The sequence below is a fragment of the Eschrichtius robustus genome, chromosome 19, assembly GCF_028021215.1.
Source record: "Eschrichtius robustus isolate mEscRob2 chromosome 19, mEscRob2.pri, whole genome shotgun sequence".
Lineage (NCBI taxonomy): Eukaryota > Metazoa > Chordata > Mammalia > Artiodactyla > Eschrichtiidae > Eschrichtius > Eschrichtius robustus.
Window position 1 is genome coordinate 27,718,321 of NC_090842.1, and position 26,293 is coordinate 27,744,613.

The 26,293-nt window shown below is 43.2% G+C and overlaps 1 protein-coding gene across 1 annotated transcript in view; it reads right to left on the bottom strand.

Moving 5' to 3' along the window:
- Nucleotides 1-551: 551 nt before the first annotated feature.
- Nucleotides 552-26,293, bottom strand: part of CFAP263 (cilia and flagella associated protein 263) — a 33,766-nt gene continuing 8,024 nt past the window's right edge. Inside the window, exons 6-9 of the mRNA XM_068528060.1 lie at nucleotides 24,059-24,214; nucleotides 19,511-19,618; nucleotides 6,174-6,329; nucleotides 552-631 (exon numbers count right to left, since the gene is read on the bottom strand). Of these exons, the coding sequence (XP_068384161.1) occupies nucleotides 575-631; nucleotides 6,174-6,329; nucleotides 19,511-19,618; nucleotides 24,059-24,214 (477 nt within the window). The 3' untranslated portion in view covers nucleotides 552-574. The remainder of the gene's footprint in view (nucleotides 632-6,173; nucleotides 6,330-19,510; nucleotides 19,619-24,058; nucleotides 24,215-26,293) is intronic.

Genomic DNA, 26,293 nt, shown 5'->3' on the forward strand with positions numbered 1-26,293 from the left:
TGTGTGTGCTAGCAGTGGGGGTGACTGGGATGAACCATTCTAGGGCTTAGCTCAGTAATTCAGGTGGCCTGAGGTTCTAGAGTTGGGCTGGAACCCTCACTTGATCCATCAAGATTCCCAGCGCTTGCCCTCTTGAGACCATTCTTACATCTGGTCCTTTTTCTTCTATTCCTACACCAAAATTGGAAGTACATGGGCAGCAGGCAGCCTGAAATGAGTGCAAGGTTACCGAGGGGCCAGGGGACATTATTCCCTGAACCAGAGCTGACAGTCCTCTTGTCTGAGCCATCCTTGTTTTCTTTTATTTTGGGGAAACAAACAAGGAAATGCATTCATTCTCTGTAGATGTGGAGGACGGGTGAACATTGTCTCTGCCTATTTTCACATTCAAGTTCAAAGCAAAGGTAGTTTTCAGTAAAAACTGAGACACAGGTTCGGATTTCTGTGAGGAAAAGGGGGTTTATCAGAACATTTCCTACTCACTCCCATCTGGATATGTGAGTTGTAGTTGCGTTGACTCGGGGGATGTCTTCTTGTGAATAATTCTCGGGCTCTCTGTTGTCCAGACAGGAAATCACATGACGATGAGTATCCTGAGGAAAATCTCCGTGAAGGACATCGACTTGTGTCCCTTAAACAAAATCGAGAAAACAGGATGTGGCAATCACATAGAGATGGAAACTGATGCCGTCTGCTTGGTAAGAACGCGCTGGAACAGAAGCTACAGGCTGAAAGTAAGCAGTGGTCACTTCATGGGGGGCCTCAGGACTCCCCCTCGCTGGATTGTGAGCTCCGTGAGGGCAGGGACTGTCACCTGGGATTCATGGACGTCTCCAGGGCGAACAGCACTTGGCAGGTAGCAAGTGGTCGATAACAATCTGCCGAATGGACTAACCAGTCACCGTTTTCAGTGTGACATGACTAAGCATGGCTAAGTCACATGTTTTTTCATTAGCTAAAAGTTTGAAAGAGTGAGTCCAAACCACACCTGCAGATATACGCTGAGCACGCCTACAGCACAGGCTCGCTGTATTCGGCTTCTTTGGAACCCAGCCTGATGCTATTGTTCATCAGTTACCGGGTTTCTTTTTCCCTGTAAGAAGCCCTGTCCTCTACCTGAATGCGGGCTGTCCAGATGTGGCTGTCCTACTGCCTCAGGAAAATGTGCAGAATTCACAAACACCTGTCCAGGCCCCCTCATATCTGTATCTGGAAAAAGTGTGGCTTACCAGGGCCACACAGTTAATAAATCTTGAAGGCAAGAACTCAGGTCTGCCAGATTTCCAGGCAGAGTTTCCCTCCTCTACTCTAAAATTGTCTAAGACACTGATCAACCACTTTTGTCGAAGTAACCTTCAGGATTCCCTGATGGGGAAATTTTTTTTCCCAGAGGATCTAGGGAAAGTTTTTTAGAGAAAAGGGAAAAAATACATATGTGCGGACAATTCTTTCTCAAAGTCATTTTATTGCAAAAGCATGAGGGACTGCCTTTCATCAGGAAATAAGTTTGCCCTTCTAAAGCTGGTTCAACGTTTATCAAGTGTCTACATTGTACTGGGCTCTCTGCCAGGTGGAGGATTGTAGAAGCTTCTTAAATTACAGAATGTGTTAAAATACAGTAGAAGACGTAGCTACTTAACAAAATCCTGCCATCAGCCACTCCATCAACCTAGTGCCACACTTCATCAAACCCAGGATGCTGTCAGGTGCAGAATGCACCATTATTTTATGTAACACTGAGAAAGAAAAAATGCTGCCACTGAAACTCTGGAATCCACTGATTAAAAGACACATCCCATTTCAAAGATGCTAATTTTTAAGAGCATCTTAAATTCACTGGAATATGAATTTAATATAAATAGAATATCATTTACCCTCTAAATGATCACCTCTTTAAACCATCCACAAAGGTCAGATTGGTTTTTAACTGTAGCACTCCTGTAGACAGTCCTTTGTTTTTTAAGAGAATTGTGCTTGCAAAAAAAAAAAAAAAAGGTGCCTTGTCTACCTAGGATCCTTCCTAGGAAATGTGTTCTAGTGTCCAGAGGCCCTCAAAGCCACACTTCTCACATGTAGAATAAGCTACCCAGGTTCAGTGTCTGCCCTAACGGGTCCTCAGAAACCCAACAAAATTAGAATCGCTCTGAACTCACCCCTCCTTTTTTCCCACAACTGTTAGGGCTTTTGCTGGATGTCAAGGTTGAGGATCACGCAATGAAAGGGGGTCGCTCCCCTGGGAGATGAGGTGGGGCTGGAGCGCCTGATACTTTTTGTCTCCATTGCTTGAGCTTCAGAAGTCTCGGCCTTACACGTCATGGGGAAGAGAAACAGCAACTTGCAAAACCACACAATAGCCAGGGATGTTGACCGCACAGTCATTTGTCAAAACTATTTGTCCTGAATGGCATTCTTTTTCTTCCTCAAGCTGTAAAAGCACAGTTAAAACAAATTGGGAGTGGGACTGGTGAACGGAGGGGAGACCACTCCATCCTCAGCCAGAGAACCTCTGTGCCCCAGGCAGACACAATGAGGTGCAGATAAGAGCCTGTTCACCAGTCCTAGGAGGACCAGCCAGAGCTCAGGGATGAAATCTCCACCCTCTGCTGTTTGGCAGCATGGGATGCAAACAGTAGAATGTGAAAAACTGAAAAAATCAAGAGTTCCACACTCAAGCACCCCCTTCCATCTAATGAGAAGCACACACAGAGGGAAGTCTGGAATGTCATCCTCCTGTGTGTGCAGCTGTGGGACAACCAGGGCATTATGGCAGCCTTGCAGAGCATGCCTCCCGTGGCCCTGCTTGCAGAAGTGTTCTTTGCTTCTCCCATTTGCCTGCATTTCTGTTCTGGTGTGGCCTCCTCAGAAAAAGGAGGGTTTAGTGAAAGAGGCTGCATGTGTGTAGAAACCCAAGAAAGCTCAAACACCCAGGCCTGGGAATGGGCAGGGGCTGAGGTGACCACTGTTTTGCCTCTTGAATTCTCACTGTTGGGTCTGTTCAGATTGTTTCCCATTGTCAGCTGCAAGCCCCCTCCCTCCATGCCTCAGTCCACACAGTGAGAGCAAAGTGTGATCACCCAGTCTGTCTCGCCTGGCACGTCACATAGGTCAAAGGTGGCTGGCCAGCCTTTGATGATAAACTCCCTCTTGGAGCAAGATGGACCACAGGCTGGTGCTGGCGGGCAGGTGTTCCTTTAAGAGGAGGCCTGGGGGCGGAGGGTAGGGTGGAGGACAGGTAAGGTAAATTATACCTAGTAGCTATCTTGTTGCTTTTCCCACATTTCTCAGTTTTTCACATAAAAATGATGGCCTTTTCTCCACACCAGGGTAATAGCAGCTAATTGTTTACTGAGGGCATCCCGTATGTCAGGCGCTGTGCCAGGAGATCTGCCGGTGTTACAGGCACTAACCACGTCCCCACATTAGCTCAGAGAATTAGCTAACCTGCTAGGGTCACATGTCCAGCCAAGTGTGCCGGGCTTCTACCCACTCACCTGAAGGGAGATAAGGTCTGTGTGGCAGAACTCCCGAGGCCCAGAGGACTGCTCCTGAGAGCCTGGGCCGGGGATGGGGGGCAGGGTACACTGGCAGGCAGCTGCCAGGTTGGAAAAGCTGTGAACCCAGCCTGGCAGCGTGTGCTTCCTGGAAGTCTGACTGACCCTAGCAGGACTGTGGGTAGGTGCAAGCAGCTTAAACGAAGGATGTAAACAAAATAGGGAAGAGAAGGAAAAACGGGAGCATTCCAGGCCAAAAAGGAACAAAATAACATTTGAGGAGTGAGAAACCAAAAGAGAGGGAGGATTTATTCAAAGTACTGGAAAGGGGCAAGAAAATGAAATGGGATCCAGGAAGCTACAGGCAAACTGCAGGAGCCTACAAATAATTTGTATAATGAAAGGAAAAGTCATCTTGTTGGAATTTGTGGTGGAGGTGGCCTAGATTGGAAATATCCTATAACTTACCCCATTTCCAGTGAGAACCAGTGTAAAACTTTTCTAGAACAGAAATTGCACAGGGACATATTAAAAAAGAAAACAAGTTTTTCTAAGACCTGAAGCTTTCTGTCCTTTGTCACAGGGGGACCCAGGAAACCCAATGATGTGTGAGCTGAAGGAATTGAATCTGTGGGTGCTGAGAGGAATCCTGTCTCAAGGTGGTGAGAAATGCCCTGGCCTGTTCCTGTACATCAAGGTGGAAGACTACAGCAACTGGATCACATCCAAGACCAAGAAGACCAGCCCTCCCCTGTCTTCCTTCCACCACTGGGAAAACCCGATTCCTTTCCCCAGCCACTCATCACGTGATGTTGTGACACAGAAAAAACATGCTGGGCTGAGCCAGGTTGGACGGTCCCAACCACACTTCCAAGGACAAAAAAGGGCCACCGTGCATTCATGGTCACAAATGGCAAATGGCACTCCAGTGAGTCTAGACTTCAGGGAAAAGGGTCTGAGGGAGTCAGACAAGTCTGAGGTGGCCATCCAACCCATGTACTATGACTACTACGGTGGGGAGGTTGGGGAGGGCGGGTCTCTATCAGGCCAGAACAGGTTACATCAGCCCCAAGAAATTATCTTATTTTTCTTTGTGCTTGTTTTCTTTGGTAATGGTGTCTTAGTCTAGGAGCTAACCTTCCAAACGGAAGAGAAAGCTCAGAATGCTGAGTGCCAGGCATTCACCACGCTGTTTTGGTGTCTCTTTTTGAGAGTTGCACAGCTGGGCTGCCACGGACAGGCCCACAGTACAGACTGGGCTGGCTCTCCCTCCTCTGTCCCACTCCCACATGCGGGAAGGTCATTTTCATGTGTGCTTGTGAACTAAATGTGGGCTAACAAGTGTCAAACCATTAGAGTGCCCTGTGGTTCTTTCAGTGTTTATGGTTCCCGGAGCCAGGCTGTGAAAACACTCCCCAGGGGGTCGATGTGGCCTGAGAGGTGACCAGCAGCCTGGCTGGAGAATTGGGGACACCAGCCAGCACAGGGAACAGTGAGAGGACCCCATGACTAGAGAGGAGCTGATTACTTTAATGGATCACTTTTTGGTCGGCAGCCGTCGCCTCCCTCTGGCTATTTCCCAGCGGGGCAAATTGCCTGCAACTGCTCATTGGTGATTTTCATTTTATTCCAAGCCTTGCGGTAGCCTTTTAAGGACATCTGCAAAAAGGAGAAAGGGGGAGGAGGGAGAAGGTCATTTGGGACAAACGGGTTGTGCCTATTCTACCTGCATCGAGCCCTGTGATGGTATGGATGACCTCATATGCGGGACAGTGTCTGCATGCATGTGGCGGACACAGGCCACCTTGGGGCATCCGGAAGATTCTTCTAAAGAGCTTGTCTCTGTTCCATGAAGTGAGAAGTTGCAGGTTCCTTCTGTACTTCTTTGCCACTTCTTAGCCCCAGATGTGATGGGCCCAAGTATGGATCCTAATTTACTTTCTTGCTGCCAAGTGACCACTGGAAGGGCAGGTAAAAGCACTGTGGAAAATGGAGCTGGGGTCTAGATGTGAGAATGCCAAGCTTCCCAAGTGACCTAACTGGGTTTTTAAGCTACCCTAAGGATGTCTTAAGTGCTCTCAGTGTGCAACCTGGCCTGTGGCAGTCTTGGTGCTTTCCTTTTTTTTTTTTTTTTTTTTTTTGATGCCAGCACATCATTTGCACTTTTCCTTTTTCTCCTCCATGGCTTACAAGGGGCAAGGGTGCTTCTGTGCACACTGTACCATATGAAAAGGCTACGGGGTTAGTCAACATCGAAAAGACCCATGGCAAATATGTAAATGCATGGAATCAGGTTCTGAGTGATATTAAAATCCATTATTATCTCAATTTTTAAAAACCTGGCTTCTCCATGTATAAAATAGCAATCACTAAATTATCAATGGTGGGGGGAGGGATTCAGAAGCTTCCAGAGATCAATAAGAAAACAAGCAACTAAAAACACACCATTACTAGAGTCTCCTCCTGATAACCTGAAAAGACTGTCCCTAACAAGAAAAAGGAACTTTAAGGGAAAAAAAAAAAGCCATCCTTTATTTTGGTGTAAGAGTCGAAGCAACGGCTGAGATTTCTCACAGGTATTACGTGTCTAAAATCCTGTATTCTTACCTCAGAAAACAAAATCCTAAACAAAAATGTGAGGGGCATAAGATATCGCGGTTCTCAGGACTTCCTGTAACTCACCTCTGCAATCTCCACTTTCCTCTCCCACATCCTGATGGTCTTCTCCAGGTCCCTGTTTCGGATCTTCTCCCGGACGTACATCATCACCTGTGGCGCTCGGAACTCAGACAGCTGCTTCCGGAGCTGCTTGTTCAGAGCCATGGCCTTCGCCCGGTCCTGGGTTGGGAAGGACCAGTTAAACATGGGGCTCCCTGGCAGTTCTAGCCTCCTGGGACTTACTGGCCCTGGCATCTCTCCCCAGTTTCAATGTAGTTCTAAAAATAACGTTTACATTTTCAAAGGAGTGGGTGAAATCACAAGATTCTTTTTCTTTACACATCGTGACATTTTCGTCCAGTTTAGAAACATTAAGTACAGTCTAAAACAGTCTTTTCCCCTCCCTTCCTTCCTTTCTTCCTTCCTCCCTTCCTTCCTCTATTAAGGAATATGCTTTACTTTTGATTGCTTAGGGGCTTTTTTTGCTTTGGAAAAATTATGTATTTAAGTATACTTTGATTAGATCAATTTCAATTCATTTTCCTGTCTTTTTTTTTTTTGGCAGAATACACATAACATAAATTTTCCCATTTCAACCGTTTTTAAGTGTACAGTTCTGTGGCATTCACAGAACAATTCACATTATTTTGCAACCTTTATCACCAGCCATCTCCAGAATTTTTTCATCTGCCCCAACTGAACCTCTGTACCCATTAAACACTAACTCCCCAAACCCCCTCCCCACAGGTCCTGGCAACTACCATTCTATTTTCTGTCTCCATGAATGTGACTACTCTAGGTACCTCATATAAGTGGAATCATACAATATTTGTCCTTTTGTGACTGGCTAATTTCACTTAGCATAAATGTCTTCAGGGTTCATCCACGTTGTATCATGTCAAAATTTCTTTCCTTTTTAAGGATGAATAATATTCATCCTTAAAATAATATAAATAAAATAATATATTCTATTATATGCATATACAGCTCACTTTGGTTATTCACTCATCTGTCGATGGACACTTGAGTTGCTTCTACATTTTGGCTATTGTAAATAATGCTGCTACAAACATGGGTGTACGAATACCTGTTGTTCAAGTTCATGCTTTCAATTATATTGGGTATATACCTGGAAGACAACTTGCTGGATCATATGATTATTCAATTTTTTGAGGACTCTGTCTTTTTACATTTCATTTTTAAAAATTATTATACAGTAAAATTAACTAGTCTTTTTCTTTTGAGTGGCTTTTTGAATTAGCATTGTCCTTTTAACAATTGTTTTGAAAAGGCAATACATTCAATTCAAATGGTATAAAAGTACACAGTGACAAGCTCCCAACCCACCCCTGTCCCCAGACACACAGGTCCCCTTCCAAGAAGCATACACTATTTTTAGGTTTCATGCATCCTTCTAGAAATCTATATCCATACAAACATATATGTTTACTTTTTTGACCCAAGGAGTAGCCAATTCTATTCACTTTCATTCATCCAACTTTTTTTTCCACTCAATAAATCTTGAAGATTCTTCTGTATCAACACATAAAGAATTCACTCATTCTTTTTAACAGCTTCATAATTTTCCACTGTATGGATCTACCATACTTTAACAGGTCCCCACCAACAGTCACTTAGCTTCTCCATCTCTTGCTATTACAACAAGCAGTGCTGTGATTACAAATTTTCTGGGTATACATCATTTTGTAAAAATGCAAGTACAATATATCAGTAGGATAAGCTACTGAAGGTGAAATTGCTTATTCTAAGGCAGTGGTTCTCAACCAGAAGCTATTTTGCCCCCAGGAGACATTTGGCAATGTCCGGAGACATTTTTGTTTGTCACAATTAGGGGAGTGCTACTGGCATAGGGTAGGTGGCGGCCAGGACGCTGCTAAACACCCTGCAATGCACAGGACGGCTCCCACAACGAAGAGTTATCTGACCCGAAATGTCAGTAGGGTCTAGGTTGAGAAACCCTGCCCTAAGCATATGTGTATGTACAGTAAATGGTGCTAACTTGCCTTCTATTATAATGATGAAGCCAATTATACTTCTGCAGCAACGTTTGAGACTGCCTGTTTTCTCCATTCTTGCGACACAATCTTACTTTTCCATCTTTGTCAATCTAACAGAGGGAAAATGGTACCTCATTATAGCTTTATTTTCTGTTCCTTATGAGCGAAGAGCAACATTTTTCATATGTTTGAGATTTTTTAGCTTTTCTTTAACTGTTTAAATCTTTGGCCCAGTTTTTTCCTATTTTTCGTTAGATTTTTCTGGTTAATTTATAAGACATTTATCTTTTAAGAAAATTAGCTCCTTGTGATATTAAATACAATATTTTTCCAGTTACTTATCTTTGGGCTTCACTTATGATGGTTTTTGCCATGCAGAAAAGTTTTTATTTTTATATAGCTGACTTCATTGATTTCATGGTTTATAGGTTTCACATCTTAAAAGTCTTCCACCTTCCAAGATTACAATAAAAATGTTCCCACTATATAAGTTCAGGACTTTAATGGTTTTATTGTTAACATTTAAATCTCTGATACGCCTGGATTAATTTTGCTATTACATATAGTTCCAAATTAATTTTTTCCAAATGGCTACCCAGTCATTGCAAATCATTTATTGAATAATCTGTTGTTTCTCATTGCAATGTCACCTTTATCATAAACTAAATGTATCAATATCAAAACTATCAGAAACTTGATCATATACATATCATATATGGTCTGTATTGGAGTTCATCATATGGCTTACATTTTTTTCTTTTATCTTCCCGTCTATTCATGGACTTGTTTTAAATACTGTAACTTCATAACATGTTTCAGTATCTAGTAAGGCTAGTCTCCTCCTTATTAAGAATTTTGTGGATATTCTTATTTATTTTTCCAAAAGAATTTTTGAGTCAGTTTATTTAAGCCTTTAAAAAAATCTCCTTGTGGGACTTCCCTGTTGGTCCAGTGGGTAGGACTCCACGCTCCCAATGCAGGAGGCCTGGGTTCAATCCCTGGTCAGGGAACCAGATCCCACGTGCATTCTGCAACTAGGTGTTTGCGTGCCGCAACTGAGAGTCCATGTGCCGCAACCAAAAAGTCTGCATGCCGCAGCTAAGAAGTCCATGTGCCATGACTAAAAAGATCCCGCATGCCATGACTGAGGATCTCGCATGCTGCAACTAAGACCCGGTGCAGCCAAAATAAGTAATAAATAAACAAATAAATATTTAAAAAAAATCTCCTTGTTATTTTAATTGGAATACTATTATTTCACAGATCAACTTAAACAGAACTAACGTTTTTTATGATGTTGAATCTTCCTAACCTAGTATTGTATTTTGATTCCTTGCTGTGACACTGGCATCACCTGGGAATTGGGTGAAAATGCAAAGCCTCAGGCCACCCATACCTATCCAATCAGAATCTGCTTTTAACAATATCCCCAGGTGACTTGTTGTCACCTTCTGGTTTGAGAAATGCTGTTTTAATTCAGTTTGAAGCAACACAGTAAAATTATTTTTTTATCAACTTGTTTTCAGAATACAACAAAAATTTGTCACGAAGTGTTCAGTGCATATCTATTATCGGTCTAGCATGACATACAACTGTGGGGAGACCTAAAAATGTACCTGGAACCATCAGTGGACACTCTTGTGAGCATGATGATTACAGAATACCTAAGATAAAATATAATGAAGTAGCAAGAATTAAAGCATTAAAAAATAGGTACTAGCTACGAGGGATATGCTGAGAAGACCCGGGACTGCAGTCCCTATGCAGCACCCCACTTGTAGAGCAGAGGTGAAACTACAGGAAAGACAGGCCACTGTTCCCACACCCAGCTCCAGTGCAATGGTGCAGAAATTTTGCCCAAGGGGAGAGGCTGTAAAATAGAAAGCTCTGGAATGCTGCCTAAGAAGGTGAACTTTATTTGGATCAGAGTGTGGGGAGTTCATGCTAAGGACTTTGTGGAAAACAATGGAGATCTTTGGGGTGAGCAATTAAGATCAATCTGACAGTTCCATACTAGTAGCAACAAGCAAAAAGTAGATTAGCTAGATGTTTAACTTAACCAGAGAAAGAGACAATTAAGAAGAGCCTTATGGGGTTAGAGCAAGCCTCAATGACTGGCAACACTTTGCCCCTGTGACAGGGCCTGACTGTAATTAGTTCGGAACGTGGAACAATTCACGTCTCAGGGTGTTAAAGCAATAGAGCAATTAGCTAGTAATTAATAGAGGCTAACAGCTAGGTGTGATACCAATAGAGGTAGACTGGCCAGAAGTTTAGCTGGAAGATGGAGGAGTCAAAGAGAACTAAGCTGAAATCACCCTGGTTGTCAGGGAGATTGTGTCCATGATCAAGGCTGTACCCTCTGGGGAGCCACATCAGAGGCTACTAACAGCAGGAGAAATAGACTTTACTGAATTAGTCCAGCCAAATTACTACACAACAAGCAAAAACAATGACAAGACCAAGATCAGTATCTGGTGATGCTAAAGTATATTATCCAAAAAGTCCAGTTTTCAACAAAAATTATGAGATAGGAAAGAAACAAGGAAGTGTGACCCATACAGGGAAAAAAGCAGGCAACATAAACTGCCTTTCGGAGAATCCAGATGGTGGACTTAGCGAAGTCTTCAAAGCAACTGTTATAAAGATGTTCAAAAAAACTAAAGGAAACCATGTTTAAAGAATTAAAAGAATATATGATGATAGTGTCTTATCAGAGAATATCAATAAAGAGGTAGAAATTATTTAAAAAATAAAAAGAAGAACCAAATAGAAAATCTGGAGTCTTTCCAACTGGAATGAAAAATTCACTAGAGGGGATCAACAGTACATTTAAGCCAAGAGAAGAAATAATCAGTTAACTTAAGGTAAGTTGATAGATATTATGCAATATGAAGAACACAGAGAAAAAAGAAGAAAAGTCTTGGAGAAATGTGGAACACCCCTAGGTACACCAACACACATGAAAACTTCCCACATTTGATGAAAAACATTTACACATCCACAAACTTCAACAAACTCCAAGAAGATTAATCCAAAGAAATCCATGACCAGATACTTCGTACCCAAAATGTTGACTGACAAGGCAAAGAGAATATATTGAAAGCAGCAAGAGAAAACAATTCATCACGTACAAGGGAAGCCCAATAAGATTAATAGCTGACTTCTCATCAGAAACAAAATGGAGGCCCAAAGGCAGTGGGATGACATATTCTAAGTGCTGAAAGGAAAACAAAAACTGTCAACAAAGAATCTTACATCTAGCAAAACTATCTTTCAAAAATGCAAGAAAGCAATGAGCAAGCACACCCAGATCTTGGTTTCCAATATTAATCAAATAAAAAGACCCGGGACTCCTTGGAGAAATGGTTAATTCTAGGACTGGGGTAGGAAATATACAAGAAGAGCCTGGAGCATCTTCTAGTTCCAGAAAGGAAAGAGGTGCTCAAAACAAAACACACACACATACAACAACAACAACAACCACCCACAAAAATGGGGATATACCAAAGGAACACAGAACCTGACTGAAAGAGCTCTCAATTGCCAACTGGAGCAATGGAAGCAACAGAATAAATGTTAGATTATAAACCAATATACAAAATTAATATTCATGAATTGACGCTGATATAAATAAATAATTTTTAAAATAAACAAATGGGGTAGAATTGACAAATCTCTCACAGAGAAGAATTCCAAAAAAATTTGTAACCCCTACTTTTTAAGCGTGGCCTGCACACAGGACCTTCCTTCCAAAGAGTCAAGTCTGAAAAGTGGGAAAGAGTAACTTTGCAGTGGAGAAACCTGTGGAACACCATCTCAGCCAGGTGATCAAGGTTAACATCAGCAATGAAAAGTCTTGTTGACAGGATGCTCCCTTGATATGATGTGATGAAAATAGCACTTTACTTCTGTAGAAGAAGGCTATATGCAAGAAAACAAATAGCACAAAGGTAATTATGTAGGTAATTATAAAAAAAACAGCATAATTGCATATTTTCCTTCTCTTAACTGATTTAAAAAGCATTTTCATAAAACAATATGTATATAATTTTATATTGGACCTATAACATATAAAATGTAATATATTTGACAATAATGGCACAAAGGCAGGCTGAAATGAAGCTGTATTTGAGTAGGAAAATAACACCAGATGGTAACTCAAATCTACAGGAAGAAGTGAAGAGAACCACACAAGTGGTAAAGGAAGGTTAATGTAGCAAATTCTATGAACATACTGCATCTCCTTTCTTCTTTCAGCTTTTGGACCCCTTCCTCACACCATTTACAAAGTAACCCACAATGGATCATAACCTAAATTTAAGACCTATAAAAGTCTTAAGAAAAGACATAAGAGGGACTTCCCTGGTGGCACAGTGGTTAAGAATCCACCTGCCAATGCAGGGGACATGGGTTCGAGCACTAGGCTGGGAAGATCCCACATGCTGTGGAGCAACTAAGCCCGTGAGCCACAGCTACTGAGCCTGTGCTCTAGAGCCTGTGAGCCACAACTACTGAGCCTGCACGCCACAACTACTGAAGCCCGTGTACCTAGAGCCTGTGCTCCTCAACAAGGGAAGCCACTGCAATGAGAAGCCCACGCACCACAACGAAGAGTATCCCCTGCTCGCCACAACTAGAGAAAGCCCTCACGCAGCAACAAAAACCCAACTCAGCCAAAAATAAATAAATAAAATAAATAAATTTATTTAGAAAAAAACCTGGGCAAAGGCCTTGAATAGACATTTCTGCAAAAAAGACAGACATGTGGCCAAAAAGCATATGAAAAGATGCTTGATGTCATCAGTCATCAAGGAAATTCAAATCGAAACCACAATGAAATACCACTTCACACCCACTAGGACAGCATTAAAAAAAACACCTGAAAATAAGAAGTGTTGGTGAAGATGTACAGAAATTGAAACCCTCACACGTACATTTTTTTTTTAAGTTCTAGGAATTTTCTTTATATTTCCACTCAACTTTTATGCATTTTTTTTTCTTATTAGTCATCCATTTTATACACATCAGTGTATACATGTCAATCCCAATCGCCCAATTCATCACACCACAACCCCCACCCCCTGCCGCTTTCCCCCCTTGGTGTCCATACGTTTTTTCTCTACTTCTGTGTCTCAATTTCTGCTCTGCAAACCGGTTCATCTGTACCATTTTCTAGGTTCCACATATATGTGTTAATATACGATATTTGTTTTTCTCTTTCTGACTTACTTCACTCTGTATGACAGTCTCTAGAGGCATCCACGTCTCTACAAATGACCCAATTTCGTTCCTTTTTATGGCTGAGTAACATTCCATTGTATATACGTACCACAACTTCTTTATCCATTCGTCTGTCGATGGGCATTTAGGTTGCTTCCATGACCTGGCTATTGTAAATAGTGCTGCAATGAACATTGGGGGGCATGTGTCTCTTTGAATTATGATTTTCTCTGGGTATATGCCCAGTAGTGGGATTGCTGGGTCATATGGTAATTCTGTGTTTAGTTCTTTAAGGAACTTCCATACTGTTCTCCATAGTGGCTGTATCAATTTACATTCCCACCAACAGTGCAAGAGGGTTCCCTTTTCTCCACACCCTCTCCAGCATTTGTTGTTTATAGATTTTCTGATGATGCCAATTCTAACTGGTGTGAGGTGATACCTCACTGTAGTTTTGATTTGCATTTCTCTAATGATTAGTGATGTTGAGCATCCTTTCATGTGTTTGTTGGCAATCTGTATATCTTCTTTGGAGACATGTCTATTTAGGTCTTCTGCCCATTTTTGGATTGGGTTGTTTGATTTTTTGATATTGAGCTGCATGAGCTGCTTGTATATTTTGGAGATTAATCCTTTGTCAGTTGCTTCATTTGCAAATATTTTCTCCCATTGTGAGGGTTGTCTTTTGGTCTTGTTTATGGTTTCTTTTGCTGTACAAAAGCTTTTAAGCGTCATTAGGTCCCATTTGTTTATTTTAATTTTTATTTCCATTACTCTAGGAGGTGGATCAAAAAATATCTTGCTGTGATTTATGTCAAAGAGTGTTCTTCCTATGTTTTCCTCTAAGAGTTTGATAGTGCCCAGTCTTACATTTACGTCTCTAATCCATTTTGAGTTTATTTTTGTGTATGGTGTTAGGGAGTGTTCTAATTTCAATCTTTTACATGGAGCTGGCCAGTTTCCCCAGCACCACTTATTGAAGAGACGGCCTTTTCTCCACTGTATATCCTTGCCTCCTTTGTCATAGATTAGTTGACCATAGGTGCGTGGGTTTATCTCTGGGCTTTCTATCCTGTTCCATTGTTCTATATTTCTGTTTTTGTGCCAGTACCATACTGTCTTGATTACTGTAGCTTTGTAGTATAGTCTGAAGTCAGGGAGTCTGATTCCTCCAGCTCCGTTTTTTTCCCTCAAGACTGCTTTGGCTATTCGGGGTCTTTTGTGTCTCCATACAAATTTTAAGACTTTTTGTTCTAGTTCTGTAAAAAATGCCATTGGTAATTTGATAGGGATTGCATTGAATCTGTAGATTGCTTTGGGTAGTATAGTCATTTTCACAATATTGATTCTTCCAATCCAAGAATATGGTATATCTCTCCATCTGTTGGTATCATCTTTAATTTCTTTCATCAGTGCCTTATAGTTTTCTGCATACAGGTCTTTTGTCTCCCTAGGTAGGTTTATTCCTAGGTGTTTTATTCTTTTTGTTGCAATAGTAAATGGGAGTGTTTCCTTAATTTCTCTTTCAGATTTTTCATCATTAGTGTATAGGAATGCAAGAGATTTCTGTGCATTAATTTTGTATCCTGCAACTTTACCAGATTCATTGATTAGTTCTAGTAGTTTTCTGGTGGCATTTTTAGGATTCTCTATGTATAGTATCATGTCATCTGCAAACAGGGAGAGTTTTACTTCTTCTTTTCCAATTTGGATTCCTTTTATTTCTTTTTCTTCTCTGATTGCCGTGGCTAGGACTTCCAAAACTATGTTGAATAATAGTGGGGAGAGTGGACATCCTTGTCTTGTTCCTGATCTTAGAGGAAATGCTTTCAGTTTTTCACCATTGAGAATGATGTTTGCTGTGGGTTTGTTGTATATGGCCTTTATTATGTTGAGGTAGGTTCCCTCTATGCCCACTTTCTGGAGAGTTTTTATCATAAATGGGTGTTGAATTTTGTAAAAAGTTTTTTCTGCATCCATTGAGATGATCATATGGTTTTTCTTCTTCAATCTGTTAATAAGGTGTATCACATTGATTGATTTGCGTATATTGAAGAATCCTTGCATCCCTGGGATAAATCCCAGTTGATCATGGTGTATGATCCTTTTAATGTGTAGTTGGAGTCTGTTTGCTAGTATTTTGTTGAGGATTTTTGCATCTATATTCGTCAGTGATATTGGTCTCTAATTTTCTTTTTCTGTAGTATCTTTGTCTGGTTTTGGTATCAGGGTGATGGTGGCCTCATAGAATGAGTTTGGGAGTGTTCCTTCCTCTGCAGTTTTTTGGAACAGTTTGAGAAGGATGGGTGTTAGCTCTTCTCTAAATGTTTGATAGAATTCACCTGTGAAGCCATCTGGTCCTGGACTTTTGTTTGCTGGAAGATTTCTAATCACAGTTTCAATTTCATTACTTGTGATTGGTCTGTTCATGTTTTCTATTTCTTCCTGGTTCAGTCTTGGAAGGCTATACCTTTCTAAGAATTTGTCCATTTCTTCCAGGTTGTCCATTTTATTGGCATAAAGTTGCTTGTAGTAGTCTCTTAGGATGCTTTGTATTTCTGCGGTGTCTGTTGTAACTTCTCCTTTTTCATTTCTGATTTTATTGATTTGAGTCCTCTCCCTCTTTTTCTCGATGAGTCTGGCTAATGGTTTATCAATTTTGTTTATTTTCTCAAAGAACCAGCTTTTAGTTTTATTGATCTTTGCTATTGTTTTCTTTGTTTCTATTTCATTTATTTCTGCTCTGATCTTTATGATTTATTTCCTTCTGCTAACTTTGGGTTTTGTTTGTTCTTCTTTCTCTAGTTCCTTTAGGTGTAACGTTAGATTGTTTATTTGAGATTTTTCTTGTTTCTTGAGGTAGGCTTGTATAGCTGTAAACTTCCCTCTTAGAACTGCTTTTGCTGCATCCCATAGTTTTGGATCATCGTGTTTTCATTGTCATTTGTGTCTAGGTATTTTTTGATTTCCTCTTTGATTTCTTCAGTGATCTCTTGGTTATTTAGTAACATATTGTTTAGCCTCCATGTGTTTGTGTTACTCTTTATTTTAAAGTCTATTTTATCTGATATGAGTATTGCTACTCCAGCTTTCTTTTGATTTCCATTCGCATGGAATATCTTTTTCCATCCCCTCACTTTCAGTCTGTATGTGTTCCTAGGTCTGAAGTGGGTCTCTTGTAGACAGCATATATATGTGTCTTGTTTTTGTATCCATTCAGCAAGCCTGTGTCTTTTGGTTGGAGCATTTAATCCATTCACGTTTAAGGTAATTATCGATATGTATGTTCCTATGACCATTTTCTTAATTGTTTTGGGTTTGTTTTTGTAGGTCCTTTTCTTCTCTTGTGTTTCCCACTTAGAGAAGTTCCTTTAGCATTTGTTGTAGAGCTGGTTTGGTGGTGCTGAGTTCTCTTAGCTTTTGCTTGTCTGTAAAGCTTTTGATTTCTCCATCGAATCTGAATGAGATCCTTGCCGGGTAGAGTAATCTTGGTTGTAGGTTCTTCCCTTTCATCACTCTAGGTATATCATGCCACTCCCTTCTGGCTTGTAGAGTTTCTGCTGAGAAATGAGCTCTTAACCTTATGGGAGTTCCCTTGTATGTTATTTATTGTTTTTCCCTTGCTGCTTTCAGTAATTTTTCTTTGTCTTTAATTTTTGCCAATTTGATTACTATGTGTCTCAGCGTGTTTCTCCTTGGGTTTATCCTGTATGGGACTCTCTGTGATTCCTGGACTTGGGTGGCTATTTCTTTTCCCATGTTAGGGAATTTTTCGACTATAATCTCTTCAAATATTTTCTTGGGTCCTTTCTCTCTCTCTTCTCCTTTTGGGACCCCTATAATGCAAATGTTATGTTTAATGTTGTCCCAGAGGTCTCTTAGGCTGTCTTCATTTCTTTTCATCCTTTTTTCTTTATTCTGTTCTGCAGCAGTGAATTCCACCATTCTGTCTTCCAGGTCACTTATGCGTTCTTCTGCCTCAGTTATTCTGCTACTGATTCCTTCTAGTTTATTTTTCATTTCAGTTATTGTATTGTTCATCTCTGTTTGTCTGTTCTTTAATTCTTCTAGATCTTTGTTAAACATTTCTTGCATCTTCTCAATCTTTGCCTCTGTTCTTTTTCCAAGGTCCTGGATCAACTTCACTATCATTATTCTGAATTCTTTTTCTGGAAGATTGCCTATCTCCATTTCATTTAGTTGTTTTTCTGGGGTTTTATCTTGTTCCTTCATCTGGTACACAGCCCTCTGCCTTTTCATCTTGTCTATCTTACTGTGAATGTCACACACGTACATTTTTGATGGGAATGTAAAATGGTGCAGCCACTTCGCAGAAGAGTTTGGCAGTTCTGTAAATGTTAAACCTAGAGGTACCATATATATAACCCACAACTCCACTGTTACCTATATGTCCAAGAGAAAAGAAAACATATATTCACACAAAAACTTGTACATGAATGTTCACAGCAGCATTATTCAAAATAGCCAAAAAACGAAAACAATACAAATATCGATCAAACTGATGAATGGATTAAACAAAATGTGGTACATGCAAGGAAACATTATTCAGCCATAAAAAGAAACAAGTACTGATACATGCTACAACATGAATCTTGAAAATATTATTAAAGTTAAAGGGTCACACTGTATGATCCCTTTTATATGAAAGGTTGACAAAAGGCAAATTCACAGAGACAGAAAGCTGATTAGTAGTCACCTATGGCTGGAGGGTGGGAATGAGGTGAGGTGAAATGGAGGATTTCTAATTGGTCTGGGGTTTCTTTCTGAGGTGATGGAAATGTTCTAAAATAATTATGCTGATTGTTACACAACTCTATGAATATACTATAAACCACTCAAACGTACACTTTAAATTGGTAAATTGTTTGATATATGAATTATATCCCAATAAAGCTGTTTTTTAAAAAGTTAAGAAAATGAAAATATACTAAGTAGTGAATGCTGGGCTTTTAAAATTTGATTTCATGTTTTACTTGTAATCTAATAAATATCAACCCAAACAAAGAAGTACCACAGGAATTCTGCATGGAGAGAGCACACAGACTTTTGCTTCACCTTTGTTAACGGCCACTCTGCAGCGAGACTGACTTTTTTGCAAAGGGTACTGGTTCTCCTTCAAGGATATGATGTGGATGCCATGGCAAAACTGAGTCAGATGTAGTAATCCTGTGGCTTTTGGCCCACTGTAGGCAGATTTGGGGCCACACACGCTGCTGGGGACACTTCAGGCTCATTCAAGGCAATGATAGTAATAACTGAAATAATGGCTTTAAGAGGTTGACAAAGCATCGTCCTATCTGATTACCACAACAAGGGCTGTGACGTCTTTTTCACAGACGTGGAAACAGTTCTGTCTAATTCAAAGGCTTGCTCAAGGCTAGAGACTGGCAACACAAACCTGATGCCAGGCCTTCTGAATGCAAGTCCAGGGCTCATTTTCCATCACCTTGCCCCCAGAGTCTCCTTTGAGTCATATCCTAGGTGCGTGTAACTGGTGGAAGTTCAACTCTATGTGTTCAACAAAATAATGAGAGCGCTCAATCCCAATGCAGATGTCAGGAGTTCAGATGATACCACACATTTTCACATGGTGACCACAGGCCCTGGAATGGGCCTGGGACAGAGGTCACAGGTCTGCCATCTGAGCATCTGCCGTACCGAGTGAGAGCTCCATGTTTAAAGAGCTTTCTCTCCTTTACACAGAAAGTTATATTTTGCCATGTGTTCTTTTTCTCATATCAGTTACATTATTACATGCATCATACATTTTTTTTGCCAGATTGAATACACTACCACTTTGAATTTGCTACCTTATGGGTCACTTAAGGAATTCTTGAGAGTCATTTGGACTCTGTAGTTTCTAGATGATTTCATGATTTCTGACACTAGATTCTAACCCGGCAGTAAAATGCAACACCATGGACTGGAGCCTCCAGGGGCCACTTTCTCATCTGATGGCCCAGAGCTATTTTGGTTTTTATGATCTAGGCTTTTCTAGACAAAAATCAAGGTGGCCTAGATCTTGGTGAATGCTGACCCGAGCCCTTGTAAGGCAGAAGGAGGAAAACACCAGAAACAGTATGTTTTACCCTCTCCTACCTCCTCTACTTGCAGGGTTTCTTTTTCAACTTTTTCGAGTAACTCTTTTCTCAACAAGAACTCTTTGTCCAGATTGAGGGACATTTCCATGGCTCGGTGTAGCTTGCTCTGAAATATAACAACACAGCAAGTCTTGAGCAAAGATGATTGCTTAGAACTATGGGAAGAATAGACAGACAAACAGCTCTTTATTAAGCAGGAGAATAGCAGGATCAACCAGGAACTTGGGCCTGCCCTTCTCGTGGCTGCCCAGATTTTCAGAATCCTGGTGTCTAAGTGGCAGGGGAGGAGAGGACCTCGGGAGGCTTGTCCTCACCTGCAAAGTAGCCAGATACACCTGGACCCAAATCCCACCCCACCACTTATTAAGAGAACCTCTCTAAACTAGGGCTAGTTGCCTTGTAGGGTTGTAGAAAGGCTTAAGGGAGGCAAACCTGGTAAAGTGTTGAGCACAGTGCCTGACACATGCAGAACCCATGGCAGACAGCCGCCATCACTACCTCACTTGGATGAAGAGGTGGATGCTACCGTGAGCCCACAGTACAGGTGAGGGAGCTGACTTTCAGGGAGGTGAAACAACTTCCCCAGGGTCACAGAGGCAAGGGGGAGCCAGGTTTGATCCTAGGCAGCGTGATTTCACAGTGCATGGACTCCACCACTGTCTCCAAAGCCTATCAGGACTCGGCCTGCTGGTGCTGGAGAGGTCCTGCAGGAGCTGCTCCACAGCTTCCTGCCGCATTTTGTGCTGCCACCCCTCACCAGCTCCTCCCTGGCCCCTGCTTCTTAGGTTTGCCCCCTTTGGACCTCCATCTCCTACTGGTGAAGAGTCAACCTGGAGGAGCTGGGATGTGCTCTGCTTGGCTGAGGAGGAGGGGGCCGAGGGACAGAAGCCAGTGACTCCAGGGGGCTGGCCAACAAACCCTGAGAACCCACCCAGGCGCTGGTCGGCCAAACAACCTAGGCCCGGCCACCAAGAGGCCGGCTCACAGCCCTGACGGAGGTGCAAGAAGAAATGCCAAACTGCAACTGTGCCAAGAACCAAGAATGCATGGGCACTGGGGGAAGGGATGATGGAAAAAGAGAGGTGAAGTCAAGTATGTCTAGGTAAGAGGGGTGGGAAGAACATTTCAAGCTAAGGAAAGAGCCTTGGGAGAGGAGGGTCCAAAAGGAGCCGGGGAGAGGAGGGTACTGGGGCAATGCCCGAAGGTATCAAATCTTAGACCTGGCAGAAAAGCCTGGAGCCACCTGCCTGGGGGAACTTAGAGCACCTGGGACCACCTCGCCTCCTCCCCATTCCTCTCCTCTCCAATCCCTTCTTCAAGGCTCATTTCCTGTTCCACATCTTGTATGAAGTTGCTCTTCTGAGGAAAGCAAAAGTGGATAAGAGGCCAGGCTGAGGGGGTCAGCTGTGGGGAAGGGAAGGCAGGACAGGACTTCACTGCACACCAGCCAGTCAGGTGGGAGAAAAGGAGAGCAGAGGGAAAACAGTCATTCACCCGACAACTTAGAGAGACAGACAGAGACACAGGGCAGGAAAGAACGGAAGCTTGAGGCAGCCCCTGGCTCTGCTGGGGCGGGGCCATCAAGGAGGTGTAATGAGAGTAATTTGGGATCCTGAGCAGGACGATGGTCATTGAGGCAGCTACTTTTGACAAGGCATGTTAGCTTTCTGTTGCTGTGTAACAAATTATCACAAATTTTGTGGCTTAAAGTAACACACATTTATTATCTCACAGTTTCTATAGATCAGAAGTTCAAGCACAGTGTGGCTGGATTCTCTGCCCAGGGAGCGACCCACCGTGTTGGCCAGGGCTGGGTCTTATCTGGACCCGGGGTCCTTGCCAAGCTCACAGGTTGTTGGTGGGAAGCATTTCCTTGAAGTTGTAAAACCAAGCTCTCCATTTTCTTTCTGGCTGTCAGCAGGAGGTGGCCCTCGGCTCCTGGAGGCCGCCCTCAGACCCCTTGCATGTGGTCCCTCTATCTTTGAGCCAGCAATGGAGAACTTCTCATCCAGAGAATTCCCTTCATGCTTCAAATCTCTGACTTCCTCATCCAGAGAAAACTCTCTACTTTCAAAGGGCTCATGTGATTAGGTCAGACCCACTGGGATAATATCCTCATCTCAAGGTCAAGGGTGCCCTCTAATCTAACCTAATCATAGAGCAGAATGGAACCTAATAACAAAATCCATCATATCCAGAGCCCTGGGCATTGTGCAGGGTGAATATACCAGGGGGCGGGGTGCCTTGGGGGACATCTTGGAATTCTATCTACCACAAGGCACCACTAGTTTATACACGGATCACTAGTTTACAGTCAGTTAAGAGCGACACCTCAAAGCTGTAGTCACGTGCTTATATTCTATCAGCCTCCATCAGGCAGGGCTTGAAGGCACAGCAGAGAAAAAGGGGCCCCCTTGACTGAGACCCACTCATAAAACTCATAGAAGAGAAGAGACCATGTCTGTCTCCTTCACAGCTGTACCCTCAGCACTTAGCCCTGTGCCTGGCATGTCGTAGGTACTCAGTACATTTGGTAATAGAGGAAAATTATTCTATATATTTTTAATGAGGTCTCATACTTGGGTGTTTGACATTTATATGTAAGTGATCCCTCCTGCCACCCTTCCATCCCCTAGACATACACCTGAATTTTTAGCAGTTTTTGACAATACATGCTGAGCACCTGCTTTGGCCAGGCACTGTCCTCAGGGCTGGGGACACATCACAGACCAGCCGGAGGTCTGTCCTGGTGGTAAGTCACAAAAACCTGCTTCTGAGAGGTGACGCATCGGCCCATAGTCCCCGGTAGAGTCCCCATTCAAACCCAGGTGAGGCCGGACTCTACAACCCACAGGTGTTGGGCCCCGTTTCCCCCAGGAGGCCTGAGAACTGAGACACAGAAATGTGAGCCTGCTTCTCTCTCAGCCCCTCGCTGTGTCGCCTTAGGACTCCAGCAGGCATCTCCTCCCAGCTCCACCATCTGCTTGCTATTATTCTAAACAGGCCTACAGGCACCCTGGCCCCTGGGATTCTGACCAGAATGGCTCCCATTCTGCCCACCGTGGCCTGTGTTGCTGTTGCTTGGGTGTCACAATCAATAGGCACTGTGCATTTAGATGTCCTAAGGAGCTCGAGCCCTGGACCTAGCTGTTGCATTTTATAAACCAGTAGCTCCACTGCAAAGCCCTGGCTTTTCCCCACAAGACCAGACTGGCCCTGTGCCACTCAGTTGATTTCTCAGGATAAGATCAAGGTCCAATGTGATGTAACCACGTACCTCGAGGCTCTCCAGTTGTACACATGAATTTCAGAATGTGAGCACGGCCTTGTCTACACACGTTATGCCAGGGGAAGGCAGTTGGGTGAGGTGGGACACGCACTGGACTAGAAGTCCAAGCTCTGTCACAAACATGTTGCTTGAATCCGGCAATTACTCTGCCTCTTTCGGCCTCAGGTTTTTCATTTGTAAAAGGAAAACGCTGGACAAACATAAACCTAGTCTAAATACATTCCAATTCACATTTTTAAATGACACTGTGTGGGCCAAATGAAGCTTACCTGTGAGCTACCTAAGCCCGTGGCCGCTCTTGCCACCTAGACACTAGGGCAGGGGTCAGCAACCTTGCTCTGTAAAAGGCCAGATAGTAAATACTTTAGGCTTTGCAGGCCAAGGGGCAAAATTGAGCATATTGTGTAATTACCTACACTAACAAGAGAAAAAACAAATTTCCACAAAATTTTATTGATAAAATTCAAAATAAAATAATTAAGTATAATATTTTGGAATGCAGGTCTACTATTGAGAAGAATGAAATTTCTCGGGGAGAAATCACTTTTGCTTAATTGGGTTTCAAAGGGAGTGTTCTCTATCAAATCAGTTGCAAATGTTCTTCTGTAAAAACCATCCTTAGCTCCCAGACCAGTGGGCAGGATACGCAGGCCCACAGTTAGTTGACTATTGCATCAGACAGTTGCCAGCAGGGTGACCAGGCAGCCTGGTCTGCCGAGGACAGGCCATGTTCATGCCCACAGTTTCTGCTTAATTATCAATAGTGCCTCTTTCTCTACAAAAAGGGTTCTGTGTGGATGAGGAATTATTTAGTAGTTTTCTGATTTATAGCTAAGATGATTTCCTTTGCAGGGTTTTAAGCAAGGAAGTGCTTATTACACACTAAATTAAACAGGGCCCTAAATGTGGCTGGTTACCAAAACTCACTGTGCATAAAAATCATCTGGGAGTTAAGAAAAAAAAAAAAAAAAAAAGATGCACGGCCCTCACCCCCTAATTCAATTGGTCAGGGTTGGACTAGAGTGTCTGTCTAATCTTTAAAAAAACAAAAGGCTCCTTGGATGGTTCTAATGCACAGCCAGGATTGTGGGGACATGCGGAGTATTTTAGGAGACATGGCTTCGTCGGGAGAAATCAGAGAGCAACAGGGGAGTGAAGGACGCCTAGGCTCTCAGTGAAACCACAGTGGTGCCCTAGTACCTCTCTGTGGCCGGAAAGGTAGGCACAGGAAGCCCCGGGGACCAGCGCGGACCTTACTTTGTATGCGTTAAGGATCTGCAGGGTGTTTCCGGATACCAGCTTCAGCTGGATCAGTTCTTGATTCCTTGCTTCAATTGTCTCTAAAAACTGAGCATTCTCGATCTTCAGCTGCTGAAAGTCAACATCGTGGAGGGCCTCTCCCACCTCTTCCTTCTACAGCTCAGAGAGAAGAAACGATGTGAGGTTGTGACTTCTGAATGTACGGTTCGCACCTTGCAATTCCTAGCGAGCTTTTGGAAGTCAGTCATCATTCAGTCATTCAACAAACTTGGATTGGGGATCTGCTTGGTGCCAGGCATGGTGTTAGGCACCAGGGATAGAGATCTGAGTAAATATGATACTCCCATACTCAATGACCGTTCACAGACAGGTCATAGTATGGTGTAGTGGGACACACAGGGGCAGAGGGCAAACAGAAGCCCCTCAGCCAGGCCAGAAGAGAATGGAAGGCTGGGTCAGGGGAGGCTTTCCCCAGGAAGTGGTGCCTAAACAGGGCTGTGTAGGAAGAAAGGCCATTTAAAAGTTGTTTTTAACCTGGAAAACCCAGGACAAGCAGCCCATAAACACCCTTCCTTTGAACCCATGATATTTCTGCATGGGGGGGTGTATCAGTGCACTGGGTTCGCTCCCCAGCCCTGGTCCCACCTTACCTGCCCCACCAGGTCTGTGCCATCTTACATTTGCGGTACACAAGAGCCAAACTCAGGACTGTTCCCCATCCCCACGTGCTACTCATTCTGTACTACCTCTTAGAAGGCATCTTCTTCCCTTTCCCCCAAAACAACAGAACAATTTCCTTAAGCCCCAACTGACCCACCCTCTAGCTCAAATGTTCCCAACCCACCAATCCACACCAGAGGGTAATCCCTCCCTCCACGCAGCCTCCTGAGGCTGTGGCTCCTGGTCCCTGTCGCTGTTTCCTCTGTATGGCAGTTATGCGTCCATGCCTTTTCTCACCATCACCACTCCCTGCTAGCCTGTGAGCCTGCGAGGGCAGGACCACATCAGTGTCATCTCTGTGTAGCAATGGCTTTTAGGTTAAAGGTCATCCATCTGCTTCCCCTCTCACGCTTCGGGATGCCTGAGGTTGCATGAAGCCCAGAGTACTAGGAACTCAGTATCAGGAGGCAGCTCAGCTGGGGCCACGTTCTTTCTTAAGCTGAACTCAACTCTCCTTGGCTGACACTTTTACCCCAACCCAGCTCCACCCTGGGAGCCCTCCCAAGCAGTATGTTCTCTTCCCCGCAGCGGCCAGAGCACTTGGAGACAGCAGCCATGGCTCCTGTGGGCTCCTCCTCCTTGGCCCCATCAGTTGCAGGTCCTCTGACGTGCTTTCTCTCCCCTTGCTCTCCATTCCCTCTCCTACGTGGACTCTAGTTTACAGATTCTTTCAAGTGTGGCACTCTCCCTGAGACACAGTGCTCCAGGTGGGCTACTCAGAACAGAGTGCAGTGAGACCACCCTTTTTTGGAGGGCACTGTGGAGTGCAGCCTAGGCTGCAGCACCGCCCCCAGCTGAGTGGACTTTATCAGCTTCTCTATGACTAAGCCACCTAGCACCTGTGCAGATATTTGGGGGGATCAAAGTGGAGGACCTTATGTTTGTCCTTAGTCACTTCGTGTGTTAAAGTTGTCCCAGCCTGTTGAGCCTTTGGGATCCCAAGTCAATCAAGCAATAATTCCCAGCCATCTTAATTCTCCTGCCCAACTCTGTGTCACTGTCAGTGGCCACCTCTGATGCACATGCCATCAGCACCCATATAATGAGTTAATAACAAAAATATTGAGCTAAAAGAGGATGGAGCTATGTAACCACATTCTAGAGGCCCTGTGCCATGTCTGCCTTACCGCCTTTAATCAGGAGCCTTTAAGGTCAGCTTGTTCAAAGACTTACCAAGGCATACTACTAACTGTGCCACCCAGGCCACATTCCCCAAAAGGGTCAATAAGTATGTCATGAGGGGTCTTTTAAAATTTTTTTTAAATTTATTTATTTATTTTTGGCTGTGTTGGGTCTTCGTTGCTGTGTGAGGGTTTTCTCCAGTTGCGGCGAGCGGGGGCCACTCTTCGTCGCAGTGCGCGGGCCTCTCACTGTCGCGGCCTCTCCCGTTGCGGAGCACAGGCTCCAGACGCGCAAGCTCAGTAGTTGTGGCTCACGAGCTTAGTTGCTCCGCGGCATGTGGGATCTTCCCAGACCAGGGCACGAACCCGTGTCCCCTGCATTGGCAGGCAG